Source organism: Lepisosteus oculatus, chromosome 11, assembly GCF_040954835.1.
Source record: "Lepisosteus oculatus isolate fLepOcu1 chromosome 11, fLepOcu1.hap2, whole genome shotgun sequence".
Taxonomy (NCBI): domain Eukaryota; kingdom Metazoa; phylum Chordata; class Actinopteri; order Semionotiformes; family Lepisosteidae; genus Lepisosteus; species Lepisosteus oculatus.
The window spans coordinates 30,540,177-30,566,447 of NC_090706.1; the positions used below are offsets into that span (position 1 = coordinate 30,540,177).

At 36.0% G+C, this 26,271-nt stretch overlaps 1 protein-coding gene across 2 annotated transcripts in view; it reads right to left on the reverse strand.

The window, feature by feature from the left end:
• Positions 1–26,271, reverse strand: part of LOC102695073 (insulin-like) — a 45,906-nt gene that overhangs the window by 3,833 nt on the left and 15,802 nt on the right. Inside the window, exon 1 of one of the 2 annotated variants that reach the window (XM_006631714.3) lies at positions 19,149–19,214. The exons of the other annotated variant lie outside the window; for it this stretch is intronic. Within the exon in view, the coding sequence (XP_006631777.3) occupies positions 19,149–19,178 (30 nt within the window). The 5' untranslated portion in view covers positions 19,179–19,214. Of the gene's footprint in view, positions 1–19,148; positions 19,215–26,271 lie in introns of those variants that run through there. 2 annotated transcript variants of the gene reach the window in all.

The following is a 26,271-nucleotide window of genomic DNA, read 5'->3' on the forward strand; positions in this document are numbered from 1 at the left end:
AGATGTTTGCACAATCTTGAATTCTGTCTAAATATTTTGAAATAATTGCAAATCCTGCTATTTTAGCTTCATCTGAGGGCACTTTTAGAGACTGTACCAGAATCTAAATCATTGATGTAAGTTAAGAGTGGCGGTCCCATTACAGATCCCTGTGGTACTTAGCTAAAAACATCAACCCATATTGAGTATTCACTCTTTCTATCCATTTATTAGTTCTTAATCCAAATCCATTAATTTGAATGTCTATAACCTATAGTTTGAAGTCCTCAATGGTAAAACTGGAAATATGCAATTTGGCCTCCAGTGCAATTTTCTTCTATTGAATTTTCTCATATTCTTTTTTACTTGAGCTTGTAATATAAAGTATTGCCTTTTTGTAGCTGTTTTTTAATGTTGTTCATTTGTGCATTTTTTCCTCTATTGTTTCCTAATTGATTTAAAATTATTTCAACCACTACTTTCCAGGATTTGATTTACTTAATCTAGTCACGGATACGACTGTCACAGTCTACATCTCTGAACAATTCTACATCTCTGAACTCTTTCATAGTTTGCTTTACAAAAATGATCAATGTTTGTTTGGTGGTCTGCCTGTGCATTTTCCAAGTACAGTACAGCACCTTTCAAATTAACCCATATTATGATGGCCGTTCCTTAGTAATTCCTCCACCTTTCTTTTCCTCAGTTTGTTTAGATTGTTTGAAAGGATTAAAAGACATTTATTGCAGGACGATTTCAATTTCATCTGTCGCCTTTTTTAAATCTTTGATTTTTTTTTGCGTGTGTGATGCATATTAAAATTGGCACAATAAATAATTCCTCCTCTTCACAGTCATTCCTGATTGCATAAAGTTGCATTATAATTGAATCTGAATTTCATGAAAAAGGAACACATTCTGAGCGATATAGATTTACACTTGATTTATCAAGGTTACGTTCCTGTGCCTAAATGCTTTATTCCCCCAGACACAGTGCTGCATCTTTCCAATCTCTTCAGATAGCTGTATATCCACTGATGCTGATTTACTAATCTACTACAATCAACAATTTCTAAAAGAGTTCTGCGGCAAACGCTCTATCAAATAAAAATCGAATAGTTTTCAACAGGTCTTTAAAAAGATTGGTACGTAATGAAGACTGGAAATGGCGTCATTGCAAAAAAGTCATCAGCAATGTGCCATTTCTCCACTAGATGTCACCCTTTCCACATGTATACACAGCATACGTTCCGATCTCCAGGTATGCCAATAAATGTTTAATACGATGGTTTCTGTATTCCGAAAATTGTAATTGCATATGCCAATTTTTATGTCAATAACCGTAAGACTTTGGAAAAGGCTCTTGGGAAATTTGTAAGAAACTAAAGGAAATCTAAATTAGAAGTCACGTTACCAGACAGTCCTTGCTTTAGTTTATTTCACACATATCAACGTTCTGGAAGAAATGCGTGGGTGAGAATATCTGAATACACAGTGTTAGTCAGGGTGAATTAAACCATCCATGCCCTTCAGATTTAATTAAAAATGCAATGACCGTTTGCGGAATCCAGGCTATCGACTGTGTGCTATGAAGAGTTGCACAAAAACGCCACAGTAATAACATTTGGCTATAAGTAAACTACAGCAGCTATCGTCAACAGGCTATGTATCGAAGCCCAGGTAATGGAGCTAGCTACTGTAGGTGTATTCAATGTTAAATATTTTGATGACAACATATACGTTGTTTTTAAAGTAACATTGGTCTTTTTCTTACATCATTAATCATTTTCCCTACATATGTCTCAAGTAATGTTGTTTTCTAAAAATACTGTAACATACTTGGCAAGAGGTGGTTGTGGTATCCCCGTTTAATATTTTAGTACTGGTATGCGCAAACCTTAAATTAACACGCTAACAAAGAGTTAACCGACAAGCTTTCAGATGTGAAAACTTTGCAACAGGTTGAAGTATACCGCCGCCGTTTTAAAAGCCCTCCTTACATCAACCCCTTATAACAGCCTGAATATTCATGTCAGCCATGACTTCGTGGTTCTTTCAGAGAATTACGACAGTCTTGCCTGACCCTGTACTTTAATATTTGTCTTGGCATCACGTTCTCTGCGGTCTCTCAATCAAATACCATCAATAGCGTAGCCTAGTTTTCAAACAAAGATTAAGTGACCCCGGCTAATCTGATGCCAAGGGTAATGGAAATGCTCCAGACCTGATACATTAGCATCAAAATGATTTGTGAAGCTGTTGAGAATAAAGGATAAGATTATTTGGCTAGCTACTCCCTTTGCTTTTGTGAGATGCTGCGCAGTCCCTCTCGCTACGGCATTCTCTGCCTGTTACTGATGGAGAATCTGCTAATACCTTCTAGCAAGTGTGTCACTGTGAATTTGAGAGCTTCCCAAGAATAGTTTCCTTTATCTGTGCACCCCAAACAAAGTACTCTCTAGCTCTAAGATCCCTGACATTAAAAGGCTTATACAGTAAATGAATATCATGGTGACTACCATGTCCATGGTCAACCGATTTACTAACCATGAAGAAAAAGGCTCAGACACCTTAAGAAGAATGTGTACCAAGTGATGGGGGTAAATCTGATAGTTCTTTCTCAAAGTGCTATATTGTGTCCTTCTAGCTACAGTAATTGTAACACACCTCCATTGAACGTGGTAGAAATGTAGTGCATGCACCTGCATATTCAGAGTGACTGAATAGATATCAGCTACTGAACACAAAAAAAATCAGTACTTAACACAGAAAATGTAAAAGAAACACGTTCTTTTTGTAACACAAGTGAACATTTAAAAAAAACTGTGTCTAAAGCAGACACAGATGTGTTAATTTGAAATTTTACATGATGGAGATTATCAATAAGTTTGATTGCCCAAATACAGCAGAATAGTCGCATTCTCGATGTCAAAGATCACTATGCATTCGATATTCATCAAATATAACACCTTTGATGGGACATAAAGGAAAAATGAGTCAATAAGTGAATTACACAGCATACTTTAAAAGGCAAGGAAATCAGTGTGCCTTTCCGATACTGGCTGCAAAAATGTCTCTGAAATCACTGAAGCACATTCATTTCTGAGTAAGAACAATGCCCAAGAGCTTTGATTGTGACAGTTTCCATGTAATCTTTTTCTTTTTTTTCATATTTAAAGGTTAAGGAGGTAGCCATCCATACAGACAGGCCTAGATCAGAATTCCTGACATTAAGGAAAGCTGGAAAACACTCACCAATGGTAATGGTGAGTGCAATAAAATAAATTAGGTATTAATGTGTTTTTAATTAATCTTATTAGTGTTTACATGTCATTCAGTATGAAAGGAATCTGGTAATAGATATTTGTTCTTAGCAAATACTGTATTTAATACTGTACACATGATGAGCTTCCACAAATGTTCGTAATGCATTCTAATCATGAATATGGGCTTTTGTGCATTACAAAGTGAATGCAGAGTACCAAATATATATTTGAATTTAAAATATTTTAAGGTTGCACCTTACTAGATAATTCACACTGGTTTTAGGTAGTGATTGTCACAATATAACCTAACTGAGTTATTTCCATTATACTCTATGTAGCTCAAGTACAGGGGTTCTCTACTGTCATTCTTACATACAGCGCGATGTTGGAACAATGTGCACATTGAGTGTCATCTGTTTTTTCCCCCACATGAGTTCTAATTTACATACTGTAGTTGGTCTAGTTGTTCGTGAATTAGCTTGCATAATTATACCTCTGATTCAAGGCACTTGATAGATGATTTTGCTTTTAATGGAGTTAGTTACGAGTATTTCACGGTAAAAGACAATAAGAAACATCCTTTATATGTCTTGCTTAAAAGTAAATAGCTAAATTGCTTAATTAACTACATAATTTAGAAAAAAACCCAGAAGACCTGCAGGAACTGAGTTAGAAAACCCCAGTAATCGACCTATATAGATGATATAATGGTAATAATGGTAATAGCTATATTGCGACAATCACTGGTTCAAACTGTTTATTTTGTAAGATGCCATGTTAAAAATATTTTAAATTAATATATGTATATATTTTGGGTACTCTGCATTCGCTTTGTAATGCATAGAAGCCCATTTAATTTTTTTTTTTAGAGAACCACTAATCAGACTAGACATCTGCTGGACTCTTCTGTTGTTTCTCCAGTGCAGTTATTTTGGAAACTCAGTAGATGTCACCATTAACACATTTTTCACCATCTTCTCTCTCATTTGTTCTGAGACATTTTTCTCCTTCAATCTAGGTCACCTTTGCAGAATAAGAGAGATCAATGTTACATTAATTAAAAAGATCCTTTCATGTGTAAAAAAAGGGAAGACACTTCATTACAGAAAGTTAAAGAAACTAATCAAATTTCTTTGCAAGTGTGTGGAACGCTGAATCTGTAAGAGCAGAGTTACTCCTGAGTGTAGGAGTGCACTGCCATTAGTTCACTATGGGAAGGCAGGTTATCCGTGGTTTGTGTCATGGCAATTCAGAACCTGTCCAAGAAGCACAAGGTGTGACTACACCCTGGACAGAACACTAGTGCATTACAGTGTACCAATGCAAACACAGTTGTCACATAGGGATAATTCTGAGACACTGTGTAACAGCCAGTCTGTCTTTGGAAGGTGGGAGGAAACCACACAAATAAGAACATGTCAATTTCGCACAAAAACCACAAAAATCCACTCCTGAAACCTATTAGGGCATACTGTAACTTTCACATTTTTTCTGGCAGATTCTTCAGACACTTAATGAAGAATTACCTAAAGCCATGTGCTGTGTATGCTGATGCCTGTAATTTAAAATAAACCATCCTGTTTTCACTGATTTGTTAGAAGCGTATTGTTAGACGAATCATTGTCTGCATAACGTCAATTCATTTTACTGCATGATACTGTGAGCCTTATTTAGTTTTTTCTTATTTTTTCTTATTTATCCCTTAAAAAAGTGAAATTATAGTGCCTGCATGGGATTCACAGCTTTTACTTAATACTTTAAAAGCTTTGAACTTAATTGTATGATAATGCAGAGAGACTTTGTCTTTATTATGTAAACTCTGTGAATGCCGGCACGGTAAAGAAAATGTAGAAAAACGTTATATTTTGAAGTTAGCAAAATGAGTAAATCCAATAAATTAGATGTGAACAGGATGGGCTTGCTTGTTTGGAGTTATGAAAGGTGATTTAATGAGCTAAAACTGAGAAGGGATTACAAACACTCCTGTGTCAGAAAGGTGGCAGTGTTTCATTGTCCAATCACTTAGATAAGGTGACAGGTAAGTCAGCCACATGTATGGATGCAATACAATTTCAAGTGGTAAAATTATTTGTAAAGCAATGTTTACTCCTCTTTGAAAAAAAAAAGTCTTAGCAGAATTGAATTCTAATCTTAATTTGATAAACATGGGGCAATTTCAAAAAGTCTTTCGACTAAATGTGAAAAAAGCATTTTGGTTGAGTGAAATATCAATATTCTCTTAACCTTTAATCTCTTGTATCTTGACCTCTTATCTATTTTTTGCTTAGTGCTGTGTTTTTCCAGACGTCCTGTAAAAATTGTCAGTCTATAGTTTCATGATACAGAAGGCGTATCAGACTTAAAGTACTGCATTCCTTTCCTTTTCAGAACATCATTTAGAGGCTGGTCGTTTTGAATATCCCTTTTCATTCCTGCTTATTGTGTTTTAAAATATTCTGACTTACTGTACCTGGTGTCAATAGAATATTGATCCATAAAAGAAGAGCAATGCCCGGGTCTGATGGATTTATTCACAAACTTTAAATGTAGATAGAAAACATAATTGCAAAAACAAAGTGTATCAGTAATACAGATCGTAGAATTGTGGTAAATTTTTAGTATGTTTTGGGTCAAACGGTCAAATTCCAAGCACTAATTTATTATCAGATCTGATTTCCCTGAAGATTAACAGTCCTGATGTTGTTGGCTTACAGATCCTAGACAGACCACTTTGCGACATTCTTCTGCTCTTGCTGTGCAGATCCTACTGACAAACGTCAGTCAGCCAGTGGCAGTGATCTGCTGTCAATGGCACAGGTGACTAGTTGATTGGATTAGTGGTTGTACTCATTTCAGAAAGAAGGGCTGACCATGACAAGACCTCTTGCCGAAGTCTTGGAATTGTTAGCCTTGCACTGGGTGGTGTTGCATTGTCGAACAAGAATGTTGCCATTTCTGAAATGGCTTGTCGGAGTTTAAAAGTTGTCCCAAGGACAATAAATAACTGAGCAGTTAACTTGTCCTTAAATCTACATCAAACAACACATTCTGGTGTTAAAGAAGAATCCTCCCCAGGTCTTAGCAAATAATAATAATAATAATAATTGCTTACACTTATATAGCGCTTTTCTGGACACTCCACTCAAAGCGCTTTACAGGTAATGGGGACTCCCCTCCACCACCACCAACTCCCCTCCACCACCACCAATTCCTCCCCTCCACCACCACCACCACAAATCTTCCACTGTGCTGATTGGCTAGATCTGGCTGCAACAGTCAGCATAATGTGAGCCATAACGTCTGCACTTATGTTTTCTGGGCCATACAGTACTCAGCAATGCATGATACACGCCAACACTCTCTCTGCTGCCACCTCAGAAGATCTCTGATGCTATCTCTGGCCCCCAGAAGATGACAATCTAGTTTCTCAGCTGTCAACATGTTATCATTGGTTAGCCTAGAAGCATAGTGATCTTTTTATGCAGATGGCAAGCATGAATGTGGCGGTCCTGGGATAGTGTCGTGACCCTGTACCTTCCAGGATATGGCCTGTAATACAGAAAGCCAGTTTCCTGGGTTCTCTGGACTAGTCGGCTGATTGTTGAAGCAGAAAAGCTCATCCTTTAGGCAGTTTTTCTTATAGCCTGGATATTTTTGATCATGCTGATACAACCTGTTGAACTTCATTATGCAGGCAGGGCATAGTCATATTATTCTCTGTCCTTGCGTTAACTAAAATAGTATTTTTGAATGGCAATGCAGATTCTTCGTCAACTTTTATGAACAATTTGCCTCAATTCAATACCAGACACAGACCATCAGGTTTTTAAAATACATTTATATGGCTTCAGCTAAATAATGAATTCCAAGGAGAAATATACTACTGAAACCACAAATCTATCTGTTATTTAAATTGTAAATAGTGTCAAAAGAACTACTGATGTGAAACTTAGACTATTTTAATTGTGCTTCCCTAACTGGAGTTTGTGGCTATAAGGAAACTTTATACATTCCTTTATCAACATTTACTGTGGGTTTTAGCAGGGGGCTGACTGCTGTAAATTCCTATCTCGTTATTGGGAAACCTGAAGCAGTTTAACAGTAAATAACAATATGCAGTATGTTTTTCTTTAAAAAATCTAGCAGTGTAATGTGTTTTTTAAAATTGTCGATACTACGGCACCATTAACTTAAATATAGGACAGAATTCAAGACCGTCTGCATCTGGCCCTACCGGGCTCGGTATAGGTACTGTAGTCGGTGACAGAGACAAAAAGTAAGTGAAAACCCTGTTGTCGAACAACCCCAACCCACATCACCCAGTCAGAACATTCTCAAATGTCATAAGGCAGATTAATGAGCTGAGTGATTTCCATATCATTCCGAAATGAGACACACGTCTATAGATAAATCAAAAGGCTGTATGAAATCCCTTTTTTAGATACCACCAACCTGCTACTAGCTCTTACAAATACTTCACTGCAGCTTCAGATACTCCCTGACTTTGCAAGTCAAAATTTAGACTTGAAATCTCCTGACAGAGATAGAGATGAGAGTCAGGAGTGGGTGACAGATGAGAAAATGTCTCTGTGTCACAAATGTGACAACTTATCAGGCCTGGGGATGATGAAATCATTAAAAGGGAACAGAGAAAGGCAGGGCCTCCATATGGGGAATGTTTGTATAAAAAAGGGATATCTTGAAAGCGGTATGTTATTGACCCATGTGACCTTTAATATGAAAAAACGCTGCCAAGGAGGGGAAGAAAAATAATTTGAAATCTAATTTTGTTCTCTTTCATTTTGATATAATCTTGGCTAGATAGATTTAGCAAGTAATCCTTAAGCTTCTTGAAGTCATTTTTCATCTTCCGCATGCCGTCAGGAGTGCGTGCCGTATTTCTTCAAAGATAGGCCCGCTCAAAAGTGCTCCTCCGCTTTGGTAAAGGAGTGCAGCAGCGAGATGTGAAAAAAGTACAGGAAATCAAGATTTCAATAAGAGTTATGCATATAGCTTGTGTAAAACCAAAGACTTACTGTACATTCAAGAATCCATTCAGTTTATTATTGATTTGAATTAGTGCATTCCTGCTTGCCTGCTGTTTTTTTCCAGTGTCACTACACAGTGGCTTTCCTAAACTGTCAAATTAGTGAAACTGGCCGTAGAAATTGGGTATGTTTTTATTTGCTCTGTTATAGGCATTTTTAGGAGTTTGACGTTTGTATTATTACTATAACCTGGTTCATCGACTTTAAATATTTTGTTACTATGCTGTAGAGTTCTGTATTGCAGTTTTTTTTTCTATTTGTCTCTCCCTCATACAGTATAACCTGTGTATTCCTTCTCACAAACCATAAATGTGAGCAATGTGTAGCTCCTGTGTGCTCCAGGCTTGTAAAAAAGAAATTCTGATTGCCAAGTCATCGATGTACATCAGAGTGTACAAAAACTGGGCCTTTTGATTTCAGTGTGCAAAAGTGTCAGACAATATGATCAAGATGTTTGCTTCAAATTAAACAATAAACAGAATATTAGGGGCATGATTTACTTAAAATTAATTCACTGTGTTGAAAAGGAAGACCTTCCTGAAGAGACTCTTTATTTCTGCCTTTTTCATGTATGAAGTCATAATTAATGGGCTCATAAGCCTTCGTAAAGTTGCGCTACTTATGCATGAAAGACAGGGATGCAATTCTCTTTTCATTGTTCCGACTCTTCAACATAGTGAATCTTAAAGAGCTAATTAATATTCATTTCCAATATATAAATACATATGTAGAGACTACAAGCTTTTTAATAACACCACAACAGGCTTTGTTCCATAAAAAGAAAGATGTTTCTTGAATGATAGCTATTATATATGCTGTATATACACACATACAAAGAAGACAAATAAATTACGCCACTTAATTGGACAAACTTTTATATTTTTAGTATATAAAAACATTAAGGAATGGGTTGCCTTCTTGTCATGTAATTATTGAATATCAATTTGATGGCTGAAAGAAAACTAAATCAATTTTTTTGAATTTCAAATTGACCATCTGTTTTCAAAGTAAACTCTTTGAGATCCGAGCTTAGCATTCATTCAGCTCTAGTCATAACAAATGTCAGCTTTTTAAATACAATCCTGTTGTGATTTATGGAGATGAGCACAATGAGTGACAATCTTTTCATCTTACTGTAAGATTCAATAACACAAATAGCTTTTCTGTCTCTAAAGATGGACCTCGAATGGGGGTATTTTTCATATTTTCTTCATTCTGGTTTAATTTTATCACACTCCAGGGAGACAATAATCAGTGTATTTGTAAAATAAATGTGAAGTTATATTAGTAATAACAAAGATACTTCTTCTAATATGAAAGGAATTATCATGATAACAATATTGAAATATGTCAAAACCACAGGTTTAATAATCCTGCTTTTCCAGTTTTTATATTACAAGTCCTTCTTTGATTAGTCCTTTCATTTTCTTAAGGATTAAAGGCCCTGTCAATAAATAGAGTGTATATCTGTTTTAAACTGTAAAAATGTAGTATTTTATACTAGTTTTAACCAATGACTCTTTTATATAAGAGTAATACTTGATGATGAGAGAATTATGCCTTTCTGTGTCATTACATCCACTTCTGTTTTTCCTTAATAGGAATAAAATTCAAAGATAATGGAAATCGTTAAATATCAGCTTGCAGCAAATTCAAGTCAGAGAATCTTAGTATCTGTTTGAATTGACGCAGAGCTATTTTGCCTGATGAGTTACTGTTACTTAGCATGAATATGTTAAGAAAGATAATAAAAGTTAATAATAATGATCAAATTGGAAATAATAATCACATAAGTTGTTCTTTTTTAAAAAAAAACTTGCCATTAAGTTTACTTCAGTTCTTCAGTGTTAATGCTGGCAGAACAAGTAATAGGTTTATTCCATGCTGAAAAGAGAAGAGAGAAAACGCAACGTTTCGGCTGTGAAGGCTCACACCTGAAGAAGGCTTCACAGCCGAAACGTTGTGTTTCCTTTCTTCTCCTTTCAGCAGGGAATAAACCTATTACTTGTTCCTTTGCAGACTATGCATGCTGACGCAGCTACCTACCTGAACTACTTCATGCGTTGTGAATAAAATAACGCTATTGAAGAATAACATCGTTCTTTTTACACATTCCTTTAGCTTGTATTGACCACGTACTTAAATCTTAATGTTAGTAACTCTGGGGAATCCGTGAAAGAGTTTTCTTATCAATCATCGTGATGTTGTGGCAGGACAGCCTGAGCTTCATTATCAACATTTAATATTTTAACTTAGTTTAACATTTTTTTCAAACAGATTGCACACTTACTGCATACGTTTCTTTTTTCTTCCTTTTCGTAATGAACTTTTTTTCATCACAATAAACCACTTTAATCCTCTGTCATGTTGTTATGTTAACAACATAATCCTAAACCTGATCACAATTGTTTGTGCAGGTATATACTCACTGACATATGCGTCACAAATTTGGTATGAATTATTTATTTCTAATCAGTCAATTTGAAACTTTTGTGGGTTTATTTGAATAATTTGTCTCAAGTCTTTAAAAGAACTATTCAAAGTAAATATTGGTGAATTTAATTTAAACCACATCACTTATCTCTAAGGGATCATTCTGTTTTATCAATGTATATAATCCCATAATATTAATTTACCAAACCAAACCAGCACTATAAACATCAACAAAATAAACTTCAGTATGTCCCTGTTATCCCACAGGCTTGCAGGGAGGCATCTGGAATGGATTTTAAAGATCATTTTGATGGCATTCAAATGATTAAAGCTGGATCTTTACAATGGATCCTGTAACTCATCACCAGTATGTTGCCTCAGTGTTTGGTAGCCTACAAGACTTACTTAACAAGGGACTGAGACTTGATAGGGACTGAGGCCATAACTAAAGATGTGCCTTTCTTTTCATCTTTTTTTTTAAACTTTATATAGAGGAATAAACCTCATCTGTTGTTTTTCCCAGCTTCATCACTCAAATAGTTCTATAAGATTTTTTTCTGTATTTGCAGCTGCTCCTCTCATTTTTCCTCAGGGGAAAGTATGAGTGTCTTCTTCCTTGTCCTGAGGAGCTTTGAGGTTTGCCGAATGAAACTGTTTGTTTTTTTCAGCAAGTAAAGTGTCTTTTCATACTGTGGAAACTTTAACGTTCTGTACAGGTCCTCTTACAGGGACAAAACTACAAATATATGTGAACCAAGTTGTATTTGTATGGAAAATAAATTAAAAGATAATATTGTTTTATTTCTTTTAAAAGTTCTAATCACAATCTGCTTTGTATTGGATTCTGTCAAGAAAACGAAAGACATTAAGTCTTTGTTTGGGAAGGGTCTGGAATTTAGTAGATGTTTTATAACAAAATACATTTTTGTTGCAGATTTAAGTTCTGCTTGTACAGCTCACTGCAGGACAAGTGACATAAGGCAAGGGTATCAATTTATGTTTTTATTCTGAGATCAGTCAGTGTTTATATACGGTATAAGCCTTGTTGTCATGGTAAACTACAAAATCATTGCATTGATTTACTGTATTAAATGCTCTTGATTAACTAGCCGAGCATGTTTTCTTAATTGTCTCAATGGTGAATAAATCACTATGAAATAGAAGGGCTGTCTATGTTATACATCATATACAACAATCAGCTGTGTTTGCAAGTGTCTCATGGTGCCTGTATTGATTGTTATATGAGACCTCATTATAGTACAATGTATACATTTTTTTGGGGTTCTGCTGTCTGCCTCATCCCTTTACCCATGCCAGAGTTACAAATGTCACTGAATCTAACAGGCAACTAAAATTGACTACTGACCTGGCTGCACAATAGGTGGTTTGGTAATTACAGGCTGCTTTGGGAAGTTCTTAGTGGTAAATCAGTACCTTGTGCTCTGGGGTTCAATGGCTCTGCATTAGTATTAAGAAGGTTTGGTGTTTAAAGAGAGCAGTATGATAGATGGTACTTCATTAATTTAATCTAATGAAAATTGCTTGGTATAAATCTAGTCACTAGTCTGGTTATTTATTGTCCCCAGTTGGGACTCAGAGGTACTGAGAAGCTCTGGATGAAGAGTAAATAGCCCAATAGCCCAAACAGCCCAATGTTTTGTAGTCATTGTCTTCACACATATCCAGCCAGATGGGGTTTGCATCTCCCCTGTTTAATGGAAGCTTGGCTTTGAGCACACAGGCACTGAGGATGATCAGCAAAGCTTGGGCATACAAATGAACTGAGCATAATACTGTACATAATAATCTGAACCCAGTAGTTAGTTGACTTGAGGGATGAGACTAACTCCAAACTCTGAATCAGCTGCGAAGAATTAAACTTTGTTCCACCTATGTATTATGCCTGGTCACGACCTGAATCAGTGACCCCCTGCTCTAGAGTTGGAGATATTATACTTTACTTTTGCTAAGGCCTTAATAGCAAGTCTGTAGTTAGATACGTTATACCTACACCCTATCTGTCCCAAGGGAGTCATCTTTTACAATGGGTTGCTGCAAATGAGCTACAGATTAGAGCCTCGGGAAACAGGGAGAAAGAGGGAAGGAAAGAAAATAAGACACGATAAATGTTTTATGCATAAGAAACGGACCATCGGAAATGTCATGCAGCAGTGCAAAGAGTACAGAAAATTTTTGTTATTCTTAAACAGATGGTGCTACAAGCAACACATTTGCTTGTGGGGAACTTATTATAGTTAGCTAATAGGAGGAAATCAGATCAGTTAGAAATATTTGTCGCAAAGCCGGACTTTCAAAGATAAACACCTAAGGTTTGTAAATCCCAGATTAAAAAGCAAAAAAAAAGTCAAGAAGTAAGGTTTAAATTGATAGAGGTGAGCCCATGTGATGTGCACTTGAGCTCATTTATATAACAGAGATCACATTTCATTTTTAGATTAAGAAAATTTCAATTCTTTCACACCAGGCTGTACAGTACTAAAGGTCAGAATAAATCAATTCTGTGCACCCCCCTGCATTTCATGTCTGGCAAGAGGACTGAGTTACTCTCTGGTTTGTAGAGATAAACTGGAAGGGATAAGCCAGAGGAAAAAAGGTCAGAAACCTCAGGCTTGCTAATGAAGCCAATAACCTAGCCAGGTGCGCACAGCCGGAACGCACTGTGCTCTAGGGTTGTCAGTAAAGCATGAATTAAAAATGGACTGCATAATTTTTGTCTTTTTCAAAGTGTTCAGCTTCATTTTATACAGTCCATTTTCTGAGGTAAAGACTTTTCGATAAAAAGAGCAATCAATAAGAACTACTACAGCATTATATATGATATAAACATGTTTAAAGATAAATCTTTATAATCTATTTATTAGGCTTCTAGGCTGGCCTACACAGGCGCTGGGGGGATTTCTTGAAATATTTCTCAGGCACTGGGGGGATTTATTTTTTTCGCTTAAAAACTTTTTCAAACTTGCCTGTGTTCTTGTAGCGTCTGTAATGGGTGTCTAAAAAGTGCTGGAACAGGTTTCAGGTATTTGGTAGACTACTTGTTTGGATTAATTTGAACACAAAAAATACCATGTGTGACAATTGTAAATAGTATGTGTTCCTAAAAAAAGCATGAGCTACATTTCCTATGTTGGTGTCTTGGATTTATATTATAATAATTTGTCATGACAATTTATGTGAGGACTTGCTTGCCATCACTTCATATTTATAATGTAATTGCTGCAGTATCCAAAAGGAGCACCCTGAGCAGAGTGAGTCAGAGCTGGAAATGAATCAGTCCCTTACAGTAAGGAGATAGAGCTTTTATAGAACTTGGGTCAAGCAAAAAAGAATGTTATCATCCGCAACATGTAGTCCACAGAGTTCCCGAGATGACAGCCTGGATATTTCAGGATTACATATAGGTTATGGTGGTAGTACAGTATTACATTCCAGAAAGCCAAATTAGACATCTGTGGCAGTGCATTGTGGCATATTTCTGGTGGTCCAAATGCTGAGAATGCCGATTAGCAAAAAAAAGTTCTAATTATTGTAAAAAGTATACAGTAGTTCTTCCATTTCATGAATATAATTATGAAAACAGTGTTAAAGTGTATTACAAATATTTTGGTAAGGTGGCAGGTAGAATTTGTGGTGATTAAAAAACAAAAAAAAGATTTTTGCAAACCTAACCCCAAAGTCGAATAATCTATTGGCGCTGAAACACAAGGTGTACTCTTTATGAAACATTTTGTTTACTGTGTACAGAACAGTAAGAACATTTCCCATCCAATTCAGATACCAGTTTATAGAACAGCGGCAGAAGTATATAAGGAAAGGAAGGAGTGGTTATTTTGAAAGGTTTTAATTTTCTTCACATAGACAGGGAAAAGTCAACAGGGACGTCAGTAGCTGAAACTGAAATGGAAGACATTTCTAATGACTACTTTCAGATTGTCAGGGATCTTCCTACAGGGAATGCCTGTATTGATCTAGACTTTTCAAACCACTAAACTAGAGTAAGAAAAACAGAGGTGAGAGATCTGTTAGAAAACTGTGAAACTTTTACATATAGGGCCCAAAACAAAGATTTACAATTTCAGGAGAGAAGACTATGAAACAATGATATGGAAGTTCAGAGAAGTAGAATGCAGTATGATAAGATATCAATTAGTAGAATAAATGACAGCCTTCTATAGATTCTAATTTAGTGGATCGGTAGTAAAAATATAAGGAGAAAGCTTTTGAAATATTATAAAAAAAAGTCACTGCCTAAATGAAAAAGGGGGAAAATTAATTGCAAGTACAATGCAAAATAGAAATTAGAAAGACCAAGCAAAAGGTAGAAAAGCATATACAGTAGCAATGTTGGCAAAATACTTTTTTTCAGCACTTTTGTCAGCAAAAGAACAGTAAAGGCTAAAGTAAATCAGAAATAATAATGGAAACATTTTGAAGATGAAAGGGAAATAGCTAGTGTATTAAATGAACATTTCCCTGTGGTGTTCACCAAGGAAGAAATACAGTAGGCAACATGCCTCAGGCTGAGGAAAGACAAAGTGCAGTCTTAAATAGTATTTGCATTGACGAGGCAGAAATGTTACTGGTACTAGACACGCTTAAGATACAACCTCCAGGGCCTGATAGTATTCTACCATAAGAGCACAACAAAACGTACAAGTGGGATGAGGCTGTTCAGCCTGTCTAGATCATCATATTGCTAATTGACCTGAGGATCCAACCATGCATTCGATTAAGTGTTTTTCTCTGGTCTGAATCCATAACAGGAATATATTTTCTAGGTCTTACTACAGGTAGTTTTTTATTTACTCTGCAGACGCGAAATACTAGGCCCAAGAGATGGATTATATGCTTTATATTATAATGCTGTTGCTTTTTTCAAAAGGACTCTGACTCTTTCTTTAAATGACGACTAGCCCTTGCAATCCTTTCAGCATATAGATGATCCTCTAGTTAAGCACTATAAGCTTAAATGTAACAATAATGAGACATAATAGTCTATAAGTACTGGATTCAATTTTGTATGGGTGCTTCATTCCCGATTATATGCTTTTTCATGGAAAACCATGGTCACAGTCAGCTAGTGACATTACCTAAGCTGAACCACAGCTTAGCTGAATCACTTGGCCCATCTTATCCTGCTCAACACAATTGTATACAGTATGTCCTTAATATTTTCTTATATACCTCTGTATGTGATAAATATTTATCTTCATTAAAATACTTCTGCATATATTTAATTATTGAATGTGAATATAACTCAACTTGGTATTCCTGTTCTCAGAAAAGGCATCTTATTTAGAACGCAAATGCTGGCATTTGAAAAAAAAATTAAATCCATCAATATACCATTCATATACATCCTGTCCTTCCCATATCACGTTTATTTTGGACCCCTGTTTCTATGGAAACAATCGGAGGTACGGAAGGGGCATGAGAGAGCTACCAAGTGTTTAGATATTTTATCTTCTTGTGCTCCTCAGAGGTTGAATACATTTTTAGCAGAAATGAGTTTTTGTCATTCAAAGGGACTTATTTTTCAGAACAGAACATTGCATTATTATATTACTGTTTCATACGGCTATGTGCTGGTCTGAACTCATTACGACTGGGACCAGTACCAGTCTTGAGCACCACTGTGACTAGAATACTGCAGGTTTTAATTGGATTCTGACAAAATAAAAATCAGTGTCTGGTAACTGGTATTCACACGGATAAAATGTTGGACATGGCTGTTCATACTGACAGAAACTTGCTTCACAAGTGGATCTTGGTGCCATTTGCTTCCAATATGTACAAGACTATGGAATAACTTGAAAATAACTCATTAGAATTCTAATTAGAACACATTCTCAAATACCACCATGTTGAAATGTGCAACTTCAATAGATAGCTGATATAAAAATGTAAAAAAAATAAATATAAATGCATGAGCTACCCTTTTTTCAGAGTGTATTTAAGCAATACTGTACACTGTTTATTGGAGGAAGAAGTCTAAATTATCCTTAATGTACAACCTCTGAATTCAGCACGTATTTAGAAAGTATGAAATTATGTAACATGTACAGTATGTTCCACTGTTCCACATCTTTAACTGGCATGCTGAGTAAACAAAGGTTTAAGAGAGAAAATATTGAATACAATTTCTGGCAAAGGGCATGTACCTAATGCTACAGTACATAAATAATAATATGGGATAGGTGGGTTTGATATTCAGTGTGTGTTCACTCTGTCTTTGCAAAGAGCTGTATGATCATCTCACCCCCACCTTGCCCTGAGTAACCCTCTAAATTCTACTTTCCTTTTTGGAACGAATCTATCCTTGCAAGTTAAATACGGAAAACATGTGATAAATGAACATCAATCTTTGCATTTACAAAAAGCAAATTATACACTGTCCTTGCCCTTGCCTTTACATCAATGTGGGAAAAGTCAAGCATTGCCATTTCCATAACAATTACATCATTGACCTCTGAACAAGAGCCTTTGGAGCAGAATAAACAGAAAATGTTTCTGCTTTCTGGCTATCAGGAAGAATTCAAATTAGGCATTCTTCCAGCTCAAATGTTTGTTGTTTCTTGAAGAGAAAACTAAACAAAATAAACATTGAAAGCTATACTGTAAGTAAAATTTCTCAGCTTTGTGAAGATTAGAATATTCTGTCACCTGTGCTGGAGAAAGAATTTTTAGTTATACATCTCATAAACCTTGGTGTTTAACCAACCATTTAAAAGCCTTCTCTTTTAAAGGTTTGTTGTGTGAAAGTGTTAAGCATGCTCATCTGATACTTTAATGCAGTAAAACGTCAAATGAATTCATATGAATATGAAATAAACTGGTCATTTTGAATGACAAGAGCCACAAAACTACTTTTTTATATGGTACATTAATATCTGTAAAGTATTGTTTTATTGCTTTTTTGCAGAATTGTTGGTTTATTTAATGTAATCACTAATCAAATATGTTTGATAATAGCAATAGAAACTGAAGTATTCTGTGGGCTGGTATTTTAACCACACCCAATTAGCTCTCACGTTTGACTAAATGAGGTAATTTCATGGTCTGATGAGGAGCCAAAGCCCTTTAATAGGCAGGAATTTTTGCTTATAACTCTTTTTTCATTTGTCATTCAGAGAGATCTGAAACCATTACTGAGTTTTCTTTCCCCAAATAAGCCTTTAAATGCATACAAACACTTTTTTCACTTGAGATTAAGATAAATAAGAAGGGAGACCAGAGAAATATATGCTTGACCAGGTAGGTGCTGGTGAAACACAGGAATAATTGTTTTGTATGTGATGTGTATAGAAAAAAATAACAACAAAAGAATTTGACTCATGGAAATAGGCAATTTAATGTGTTGATGGCATTCATTGCAATACTATCTGATAGACTTGCCGGAAAATTAATATAATGGTCCTGTGTGCAATAGAAAAAATGTTTTAAGTTGTGTCTTAAATCTTAAATCTTTAATCTCGTAACCTGTTCACTAAACTCCATGCATTTCTTTTGTCCACAGCATAGGGTGCAAATGTTTCCCTATTGGAAAAAACCTCAACCTCATCAATGGGCATTGTTAGTGTAACTAACAAACATAATGTAGCACTATAACTGGCCGATATTGCATTGTACTGTTACATATATTTGTTACTTTTTTAAATACAAACATTGAAGAATAAAATATCGACACATATACAAATGTATTTATCTCTACAAACATGCACATTATAAAATCATGAATTAGTGCTGTTCTAATAGCACTGTTTCTTTCAAGTAAGATTTTCTTTCCATTTACGTAATGAGGATAATAAAATTACTAGTTCCTAGGCTATTATTCTTCATATATAATTCAAAATTTTAATTAGGTTCTAATTCATTAAAGAACTATGAAATAGATCATAATCTATTTCATTTTTGGTATCGGTTCTGTGGCAATAACTGGTCACAAAGAGAAGTGAATATAACTCCTTACAGTGTGCTGCCTTCCAGCATTTTGTGTGACTAAATGTGTAATTACTTTTAAACATCTTTTGAAAGGTACTGGGAAGGAATACCTTAAAAGGTGAGTGATTAATTTAGGCATTTATCCTGGAAGCTAAAAATTACACACTATTAAACACGGAGTCAAGGTCTGGCCCACAATGTTCCCAATCCACTTATTATGCGGAGTTGCAAAATCCTTGCGCTTTTTGTAAAACCTCTGACATTTATCCAGAGATGAATAATTTCAATTTCAGTCCCCCCTTGATCAAGAAAATAGGGTGAAAAAGAGAAAACACGTTCTAGAGACAGTATACACACATGGACAAAGACATGCTTTCGCGCTTCAGGAGGTACAGTACTGTCTATTGTTCATTAACAATAAGGTGCTCCACACAGGACAATGGATAAAGCAGGTTGCTTACCTTAACCATCTGAAAGCTCACATCATCCATTCCTGGATGATTATGATTGTGTAAATCTTTGAGTAAGCAACATATGTACACACATTTAACATGTGTGTTACAGATATGCATACAATGTACCTCCAGGTGAGGATGGCTTCTGTGACATCATCTCCACCCAGATGAGTCATAGATGTGTCACACTCATAGCTAAGAGAGAGCATGGGAATGGAGAGACTCCTGGTAACATGACAGACTTGTGGCGAATGGTGGGGATCTATCCCATCAACAGGAAGCTTTGCACCCCCAGAATCAATGCTCCTGTAGAAGAGATGAATAGATCTGGCTTCTAAGAGCCCAGTTGTTGTAGGAGAGATGTACACATAGGTGCTCTCTTTTCTGTGATGTTGTAGGGCTTTTTATGTTGCCTCTTGTGTTAAAGAAGAGGTGTGTCCCCTGCCTTTAGCTTACTAAGCACTGTCCTTAAGTGAGTTGGAGCACACTGAAAATACATGTTGCATCACAATATGTATCCTTTACATCCTTATGATTTTGCAAACAGTTTTTCTAAAGGAAGGACCTGTGCTCTAAGATTTAGTAGCCCTGATTTTGGATTCACATGTACAGTATATAAATGCAAAATGTACTGTATATACAGCATGTGTATGTACTGTAGCTGTATGTACAGTATATGTAATATATCCATATACATACATGTATATGCAATTCTTACAATGCATGTATACATTATTTCATTCAATGTAACTTATTGTTATAAATAAAGAATGACAAATATCTATGCAAGCTGTGATAGGTTACCTGCAGTGGAGGGGCCACCAGACTTTGTCTTCTCCTGCTGTTGATAGTTTATTGAATGGAATGTGGGGAAGTCTCACATGGGTTAAACCTGTATGAAGAGTGTGTTACATAAAGATAAAAACAGAGACCAGAGAAAGGTAAAGAAAGAAGAGCTGCGTGCAGAATGTGGAGAAAAGTGAGCTTCAGTGTCTACTGCTTAGACTTCTTTGGTTAGGCTCTCTGTTCTATTTATTAAGCAAGTTGTGAGTTTGATCCTCCTGGACCTTTGTACGTCTGTGATTGTGCTTTCATGTGAGAAAATCCCCTCAGCCACATTGCAAGAGCCTGGGATCCTTCACATGTGGTGGTAGCAGTGGGATAGTTTCACCTTGCAAAGGTAGTACTGCGCTGAAAGAAAATCATGCTGGAATTGTTGAGTATGAGATAATTTTGGGGGGGAAGTACTGTGTGTGGGTCTAATCCATTCACAGTTGCACAGAAATCCCTGTAAAAAACCGGCAACATGCTGCATTCTGAAAAATCCACAATAGTGATGGAGGAGCCAGCTGTTCCCCAAAAATGTCCCCAGCATTCCTTGGGGGAGCGGGAAGTGGTATCATGAGTAACAATACTATGGACATTGGCTGAAGGAGGAGGAGCACAAAAAACAGAGTTTTAAGAAAGAGGACAATTGCCTCCAGTGTGGGAGGAGAGCATTACCAGGTCAATGGCACACTGGCCAATATTTATTTTTTCTTAGAAAAATACATTGTGTTAACAGTAAATGAATGTACTGCATTACAAAGTATTATGTTGTCAGAAAGGGATTTGCCTTAATGTTATTTACACGTCCTGTAATGATTTGATAAAAAATTCAAACAGCTTTTTAATTTAGCCCCAGACTGTATGTGTAAGGCTGCCTGGTAATCGTGGTGAATTTGATGTAAATAATTCTATCCTTAATTGAAAAAAATATGTTTTGCCATTTCCAAAGTAATTTGGGAGCAACTGGCTCAGCAGCACTCAGTATATTCAGCTCTCTTCAGCTTCATAACTTCAATTTCAGCCTTTTTTTCCTTTGGATAATAAATCTTCACCATCTGTTTTCTGGTAATTTGTAATTGAAATTCCATTCTGAAACTTTAATACTGAGTCTCTTACAGCTCAATGTTGCCTCTTGATATTAATGTGAATAGGTATTCAGATTTTATCCATAAAAGCTTGTCTACATTTTCAGGATAAAGCAAATGATGTTAAATTGATCTAAACGTAAATGATAGGTTACACATTTTTCCTGTAAACTAACGATTGTCTGACCTAGACTCATCAAAGAGCGTGAAAACAGTCCATGGAAGATTTAGTCTTAGAAGCTGCCTTAAAAGAATGGATTCAGCTTGTCTTTACTTTAAAATTGCTTTTAGGGCTAGGCTTTTGTACGGCAAGAAAAGAATTTGGCAGACAATTTTTGTGATGTATTAGACTGAGTCCTGTTCCGCGGGAAAGGGCAAATGCTCATTTGTCCACAAGGTTTTAAAGGTTTTCTAAAGTTCATTTTATTGCTAACTGCAGTCGCCATCTTCTCAATTAGGAACAAAAAACCCTAGTGAGGTGCTGTGCTTTTTCTCCGAGCTGCATGCTGACTGCTTCATTAAGAGAGCCGCATCTGGTTGGAGACCTTTTAGGTTATTACATTATGCAGCAAATTAACATCCCAGTTCTGCATATACGAACAGCATTGTTCTCTAGCTGAGTAATGTCTGGAGCAAAGCTAAGCTTCTCAGTTCCAGTGTTTGCTTCACTTTGATGTTTAAAACAATGCCAGGCACAGAATTGTTGAATGGCATCTACATATTCTAATTGAAGTGAAAGAATTGCAACAAAAAGCGTTCTGTTTTTTTTTTCTTCTGTGAAATGACAGATTGTTCTGAGTGGTGGCTTACTCTATGAAAAGAAGAGAAAAGGAGCTTCCACAGTATGAAATTACTCATTAACTGTAAAGTTATGATCTTTCCTGCAGCCATGCTGATTCCTGCCTCATCCCTTCCAGGGTAGATTTCCAATAGATGTCTCTCACCTTGGGGTTTTATGGGATTCAGATCATGGATGGTTCATTTTGTATTTATCAGCCTGCTTCAGGAGAGCCAAAAACTTTAGAGTGCCACCACGTTTTCAATTTATATGTATAACAGGCTTCACAAAAGGATTATTATTTTTTACTTGAAAGGTAACAAATAAAGGGATCACAAAAAAGGACAGGGAGAACTATTGTCAGAGAAGGTTGAAACTGTGAATATTTGGAAAAATGCCTTTCCTCCTCTAATTCAAAAACTTTATTTTTCATTAGTATCTGTTAGAAGCAGTCGTGGTGTGCGACATAATGGTATCTACCTATTAATCACATTACTCAGTATCACATGAAGCATTACAAACTAATTATTAGGTCATGTGCTGGTAAGCAGTTATTTTTGTTTGAGAAGAAAAGCACAGTAAATATTAAGAGCCTCAGCCATGATGTGATCTGTGTTGATAACAGATTTTTTGGTCAGAAGAGGAAATTATGTTTGTCAGATTCTGTGATCTCAGTGTTTGATACTAATGCTACTTTAAAAGGACAAATTGCTATTTACCCTAAAGCAAAAGCAATTTTTGTTTCAGCTGTACTACAGTAAATTCCCCTTTGCTCCAACTGCTAACTTCCCAACTGCTCTCAATTTAGATCTATCCATCAATATCATGTGTCAGCCTTTCCCACTTATAAGCAATGTGAGCTGGATTTATACCATCATGAGACAGGTTAGATTTCCCCTACTGATGAGGTGTTGTTGTAATCCTGCTCAGTATGAGAGGAATTTCAGCTACAGATGTATTTGATGTACATGCTAGACTAAGGAACCAATGGTGCAAAGCTATCATCTGTGGGATTATGACTGAACACCTCTAAGTCAGAATCCCCTATAAAAGACCAAGGAAACATATTCAAACCTATTACTGTATGTTGCAAAATTTTGCATATCTCTATTATTTTTTGTATGCACCATGCACTTAATTCAAATTAAATGACATCAAATACAGTAAATATTGTTAACAAGTAGTACAGTGGCAAAGAGTACGAGTTTGTCAGTTCTCCCCGTGTTTGTATGGGTTTCCTTCTAGTGTTTCAGTTTCCTCCCACAGTCCAAAGACATTCTGGTAGATTAATTGACTTCTGGTAAAATTGCCCCTAGTGTGAGCATGTGTGTCTGTGTCTCTGCCCCGTAGCAGACTGGCATCCTGTCTAGGGTGTATCCTGCCTTGTGCCCGTTCCTTGCCAGTATAAGCTCCAGCTCCTCCGCAACCCCGAATTGGATAAAACCGTTAGAAAATGGACAGGATGTCAGTAAATTGCAAGGCAACCATTTTTCATTGTTTCCTTAATTAACTGTGCAGAGGAGCTTCATATCACCAAACCTTCCTTTATACAAAACTTGGATTTTAAGTCTGTCTTTGGAAGTGAAAAAACATTTTGTCCAAAGTGGACATTTCCACATGGGTTTTGTAGAATCCGTTGTATATTGAAGGATCATGCATACAGTATGTACACTTCCAATGTCTGAGTGACACAATCGTATCTCAGGCCCACATCAGGCTGTATCAGTAGTATTTGGGGAAACAGCAAAAGGCATTTCTTATGGGTGAAGAGCCTGTGCTGATGCTATTTGTTCAGCACAGTGGGAGTGTGGTTTGACACAGGCAGTTATACAAGAAACAGACAGAGTGAACAGTAATGTAATGATATGTTTTAATTTAATCGTAGTCCACGTGTTCCCTTTTAATATTGTGTTGAGAAAGCAGTAATACTGCATTTATGATCTGCATTAATTAGATTTGCCTCCTTAGAATTACAAGGAACAAAGTAAGAAATCTCTTTCAGGCTTTCATTTGAACCGGAATCCTGTCATTAGCTGACCGTTACTAGAGATTCTCAAAATGGTGAGAACACACAATTAGCTAAGTGCTGCCAGGATAGAGCTGGGGTTAGCAGCCTGGGGCTCTCCTCACTTTCTGGCAAACAGCAATTCCTGTGACTTGCCAGGTGCCTCCAGACTTTCTGTGATATCAGTTAGAAAGATGCCCTGCTGCTACACTTGGATCTAGCTTTCCTGTGAGGCACTGTGGAGCCTGCAACATGTCAAATGACAAATAGCACTGCAGATTGGCATGTTGGAGGAGAATGCCTGCAAGTCTCAACCTCTCCCAAGTGATACAGGAGTTGTAGCCAAAAATCTGTCAACTGGTGATTCTAAATGGCGTGGTTATAAAAATAAAAATAACTTGCAGTTTCAATTGGTGTTTCACATATTTGTGCTTACATGCAGTGAAAAAGTGGTGTAATATGTTTTAACACTATTTCTTTGAGTGATTTTTCTTACTCATTTTTTTGTCAATCTTACAATAGAAAATATAGTCAAAGGTCTAAATCCAATGATAACTGTACTGAGCTAGGAACATGTTTTAAAGCTTAAAACATATACAGTATAAGGTTCTCAAAGTCAAACCAGGGCACATGTAATGACTAGACAACTTAATAATCCTTTCAAATTGTATTTTTTGTGTCTTTGTATAATTCCTGTCTAAAGTCATTGTCAGTAGGAGGACACAGTAATTGACTTCATTAAGCACAATGAAACTCTAATTGGTAGTTAAATCAATGACTGAAAATATGATTAACTGGTGTGAAGCTCCTATCTTGTAGAAATAAGGGTTTCTGGGAGTGTTTTCCAGTGTTTCTAAGGCAGTGTGATCCATCTTAAATGACCACTCAGTGATAAATATTTAATGTCTCTGTGTTTTCGTTTTAATCGAATTAGATAATTCTATTAGCATCCTGTTGTGAGTCTGAATTGATCATACATCACTGCTCTGGATGTAGCTAATAATTATGAAGGTCAAAATAAAGTTTTTTTTAACATTTTTACATTTTTACAGTACTCTTCAGCATTTTTCTTTTTTAGCAAGCTACAGTACATGCCATTTGCTTTTCAAGCTGTCCCTGAAAGTGACTGAACAACTGTAGTGTAACAGCTAGAAAAGTACGAGTTAGCTATCATGAAGAACCACATCAATTATTGGTCTGAGAAGATTCTGGCTAATTGGATATCAATTAGATCATTTTATTCTGTTTATAATGTGCAGTTTATTCAGTGGGGCACCCTGTAGGAGGAACCTTTTAAATGTTTCATTTCATTCCTTTCAACAAATCATACTGATGAACACAAGAAATGCAACATTCAGTTCTAATGGATTAAGTCAAATATTATAAATATGGATATGAAAGAAAATGGAAAAATCCTAATACTTTTCCAGTATGAAACCTTGACAAGATGCTGTAATAAAGAAGACAGTGACGCCTTCTGTTTAGAGTGTAATGTGTAAGACCTGCACAACTTAGCAATAAACCCTCCAGAACCTGTCCTGGTATCTGTAAGTAAGTGGTAAGTGTCTGTCATGGTATGTTCAGAGCCCTGGAGCCACTTTACCTTATAGTGCGGTTGTCGTATTATTTAGTTTGATTTTCTCTGAATTATCCATCGATCTGTTGAATCAGAACGTCGCCAGACAATGCCTGTCACAAACCGGCCACCTTCACATGTGCTGATAGCAACCAGGTGATCTTCATTACTCAAGTGGGGCATGTGGATATATACTGTATATATATTCCACTGTTCTTGTATTAATTAAAATCATGCCTTTTAGGAGGTCTATTTATACTCAGACTGAAATGTCAAACATTGGGCATCCGTTGTTTAAATACTGTATAATCACATGACTAGAGCTCACCATTTTGTTATTTGCTGAAATATGCTACGTAGATAACAAATACGCTTATGTCCTCACATAAATGTACAGTAAGTAACATATGGCCCCTTGCAAAAGTATTCAGACCCTTGTGCGGTATTATTTCTCAGACACTTGTAGTCGTGATACTTTGAAGTATAAATGAATAGTTGTTATATAGACAAAATGCTCCATGCATTCAAAATCGAAAAACAAAACTAAATAGATTATAATACAAAAGGTTTTAAGATACCAATCATTGTATTAGTTTAGGTTACATTTACCTTTCTATTTTATAAAATTCAAACATTTTAGTTGTTGTAGTTGTAAATAGAATAGTTTTGAAAAAAAATATTTGTTTTCTTCTACAGTATCTTATGACATTTTAGTTACACTACTAAATAAGAACCAAAAGATACACTGATCAGGAACATACTTGGGTTGTGAATTTAATAACAGTGTTCTGTTTCACGAATTCTTAAGGCTGATGTTCAGCCAATTATTAAAGTATCTGATTATATTTTGTGATGTA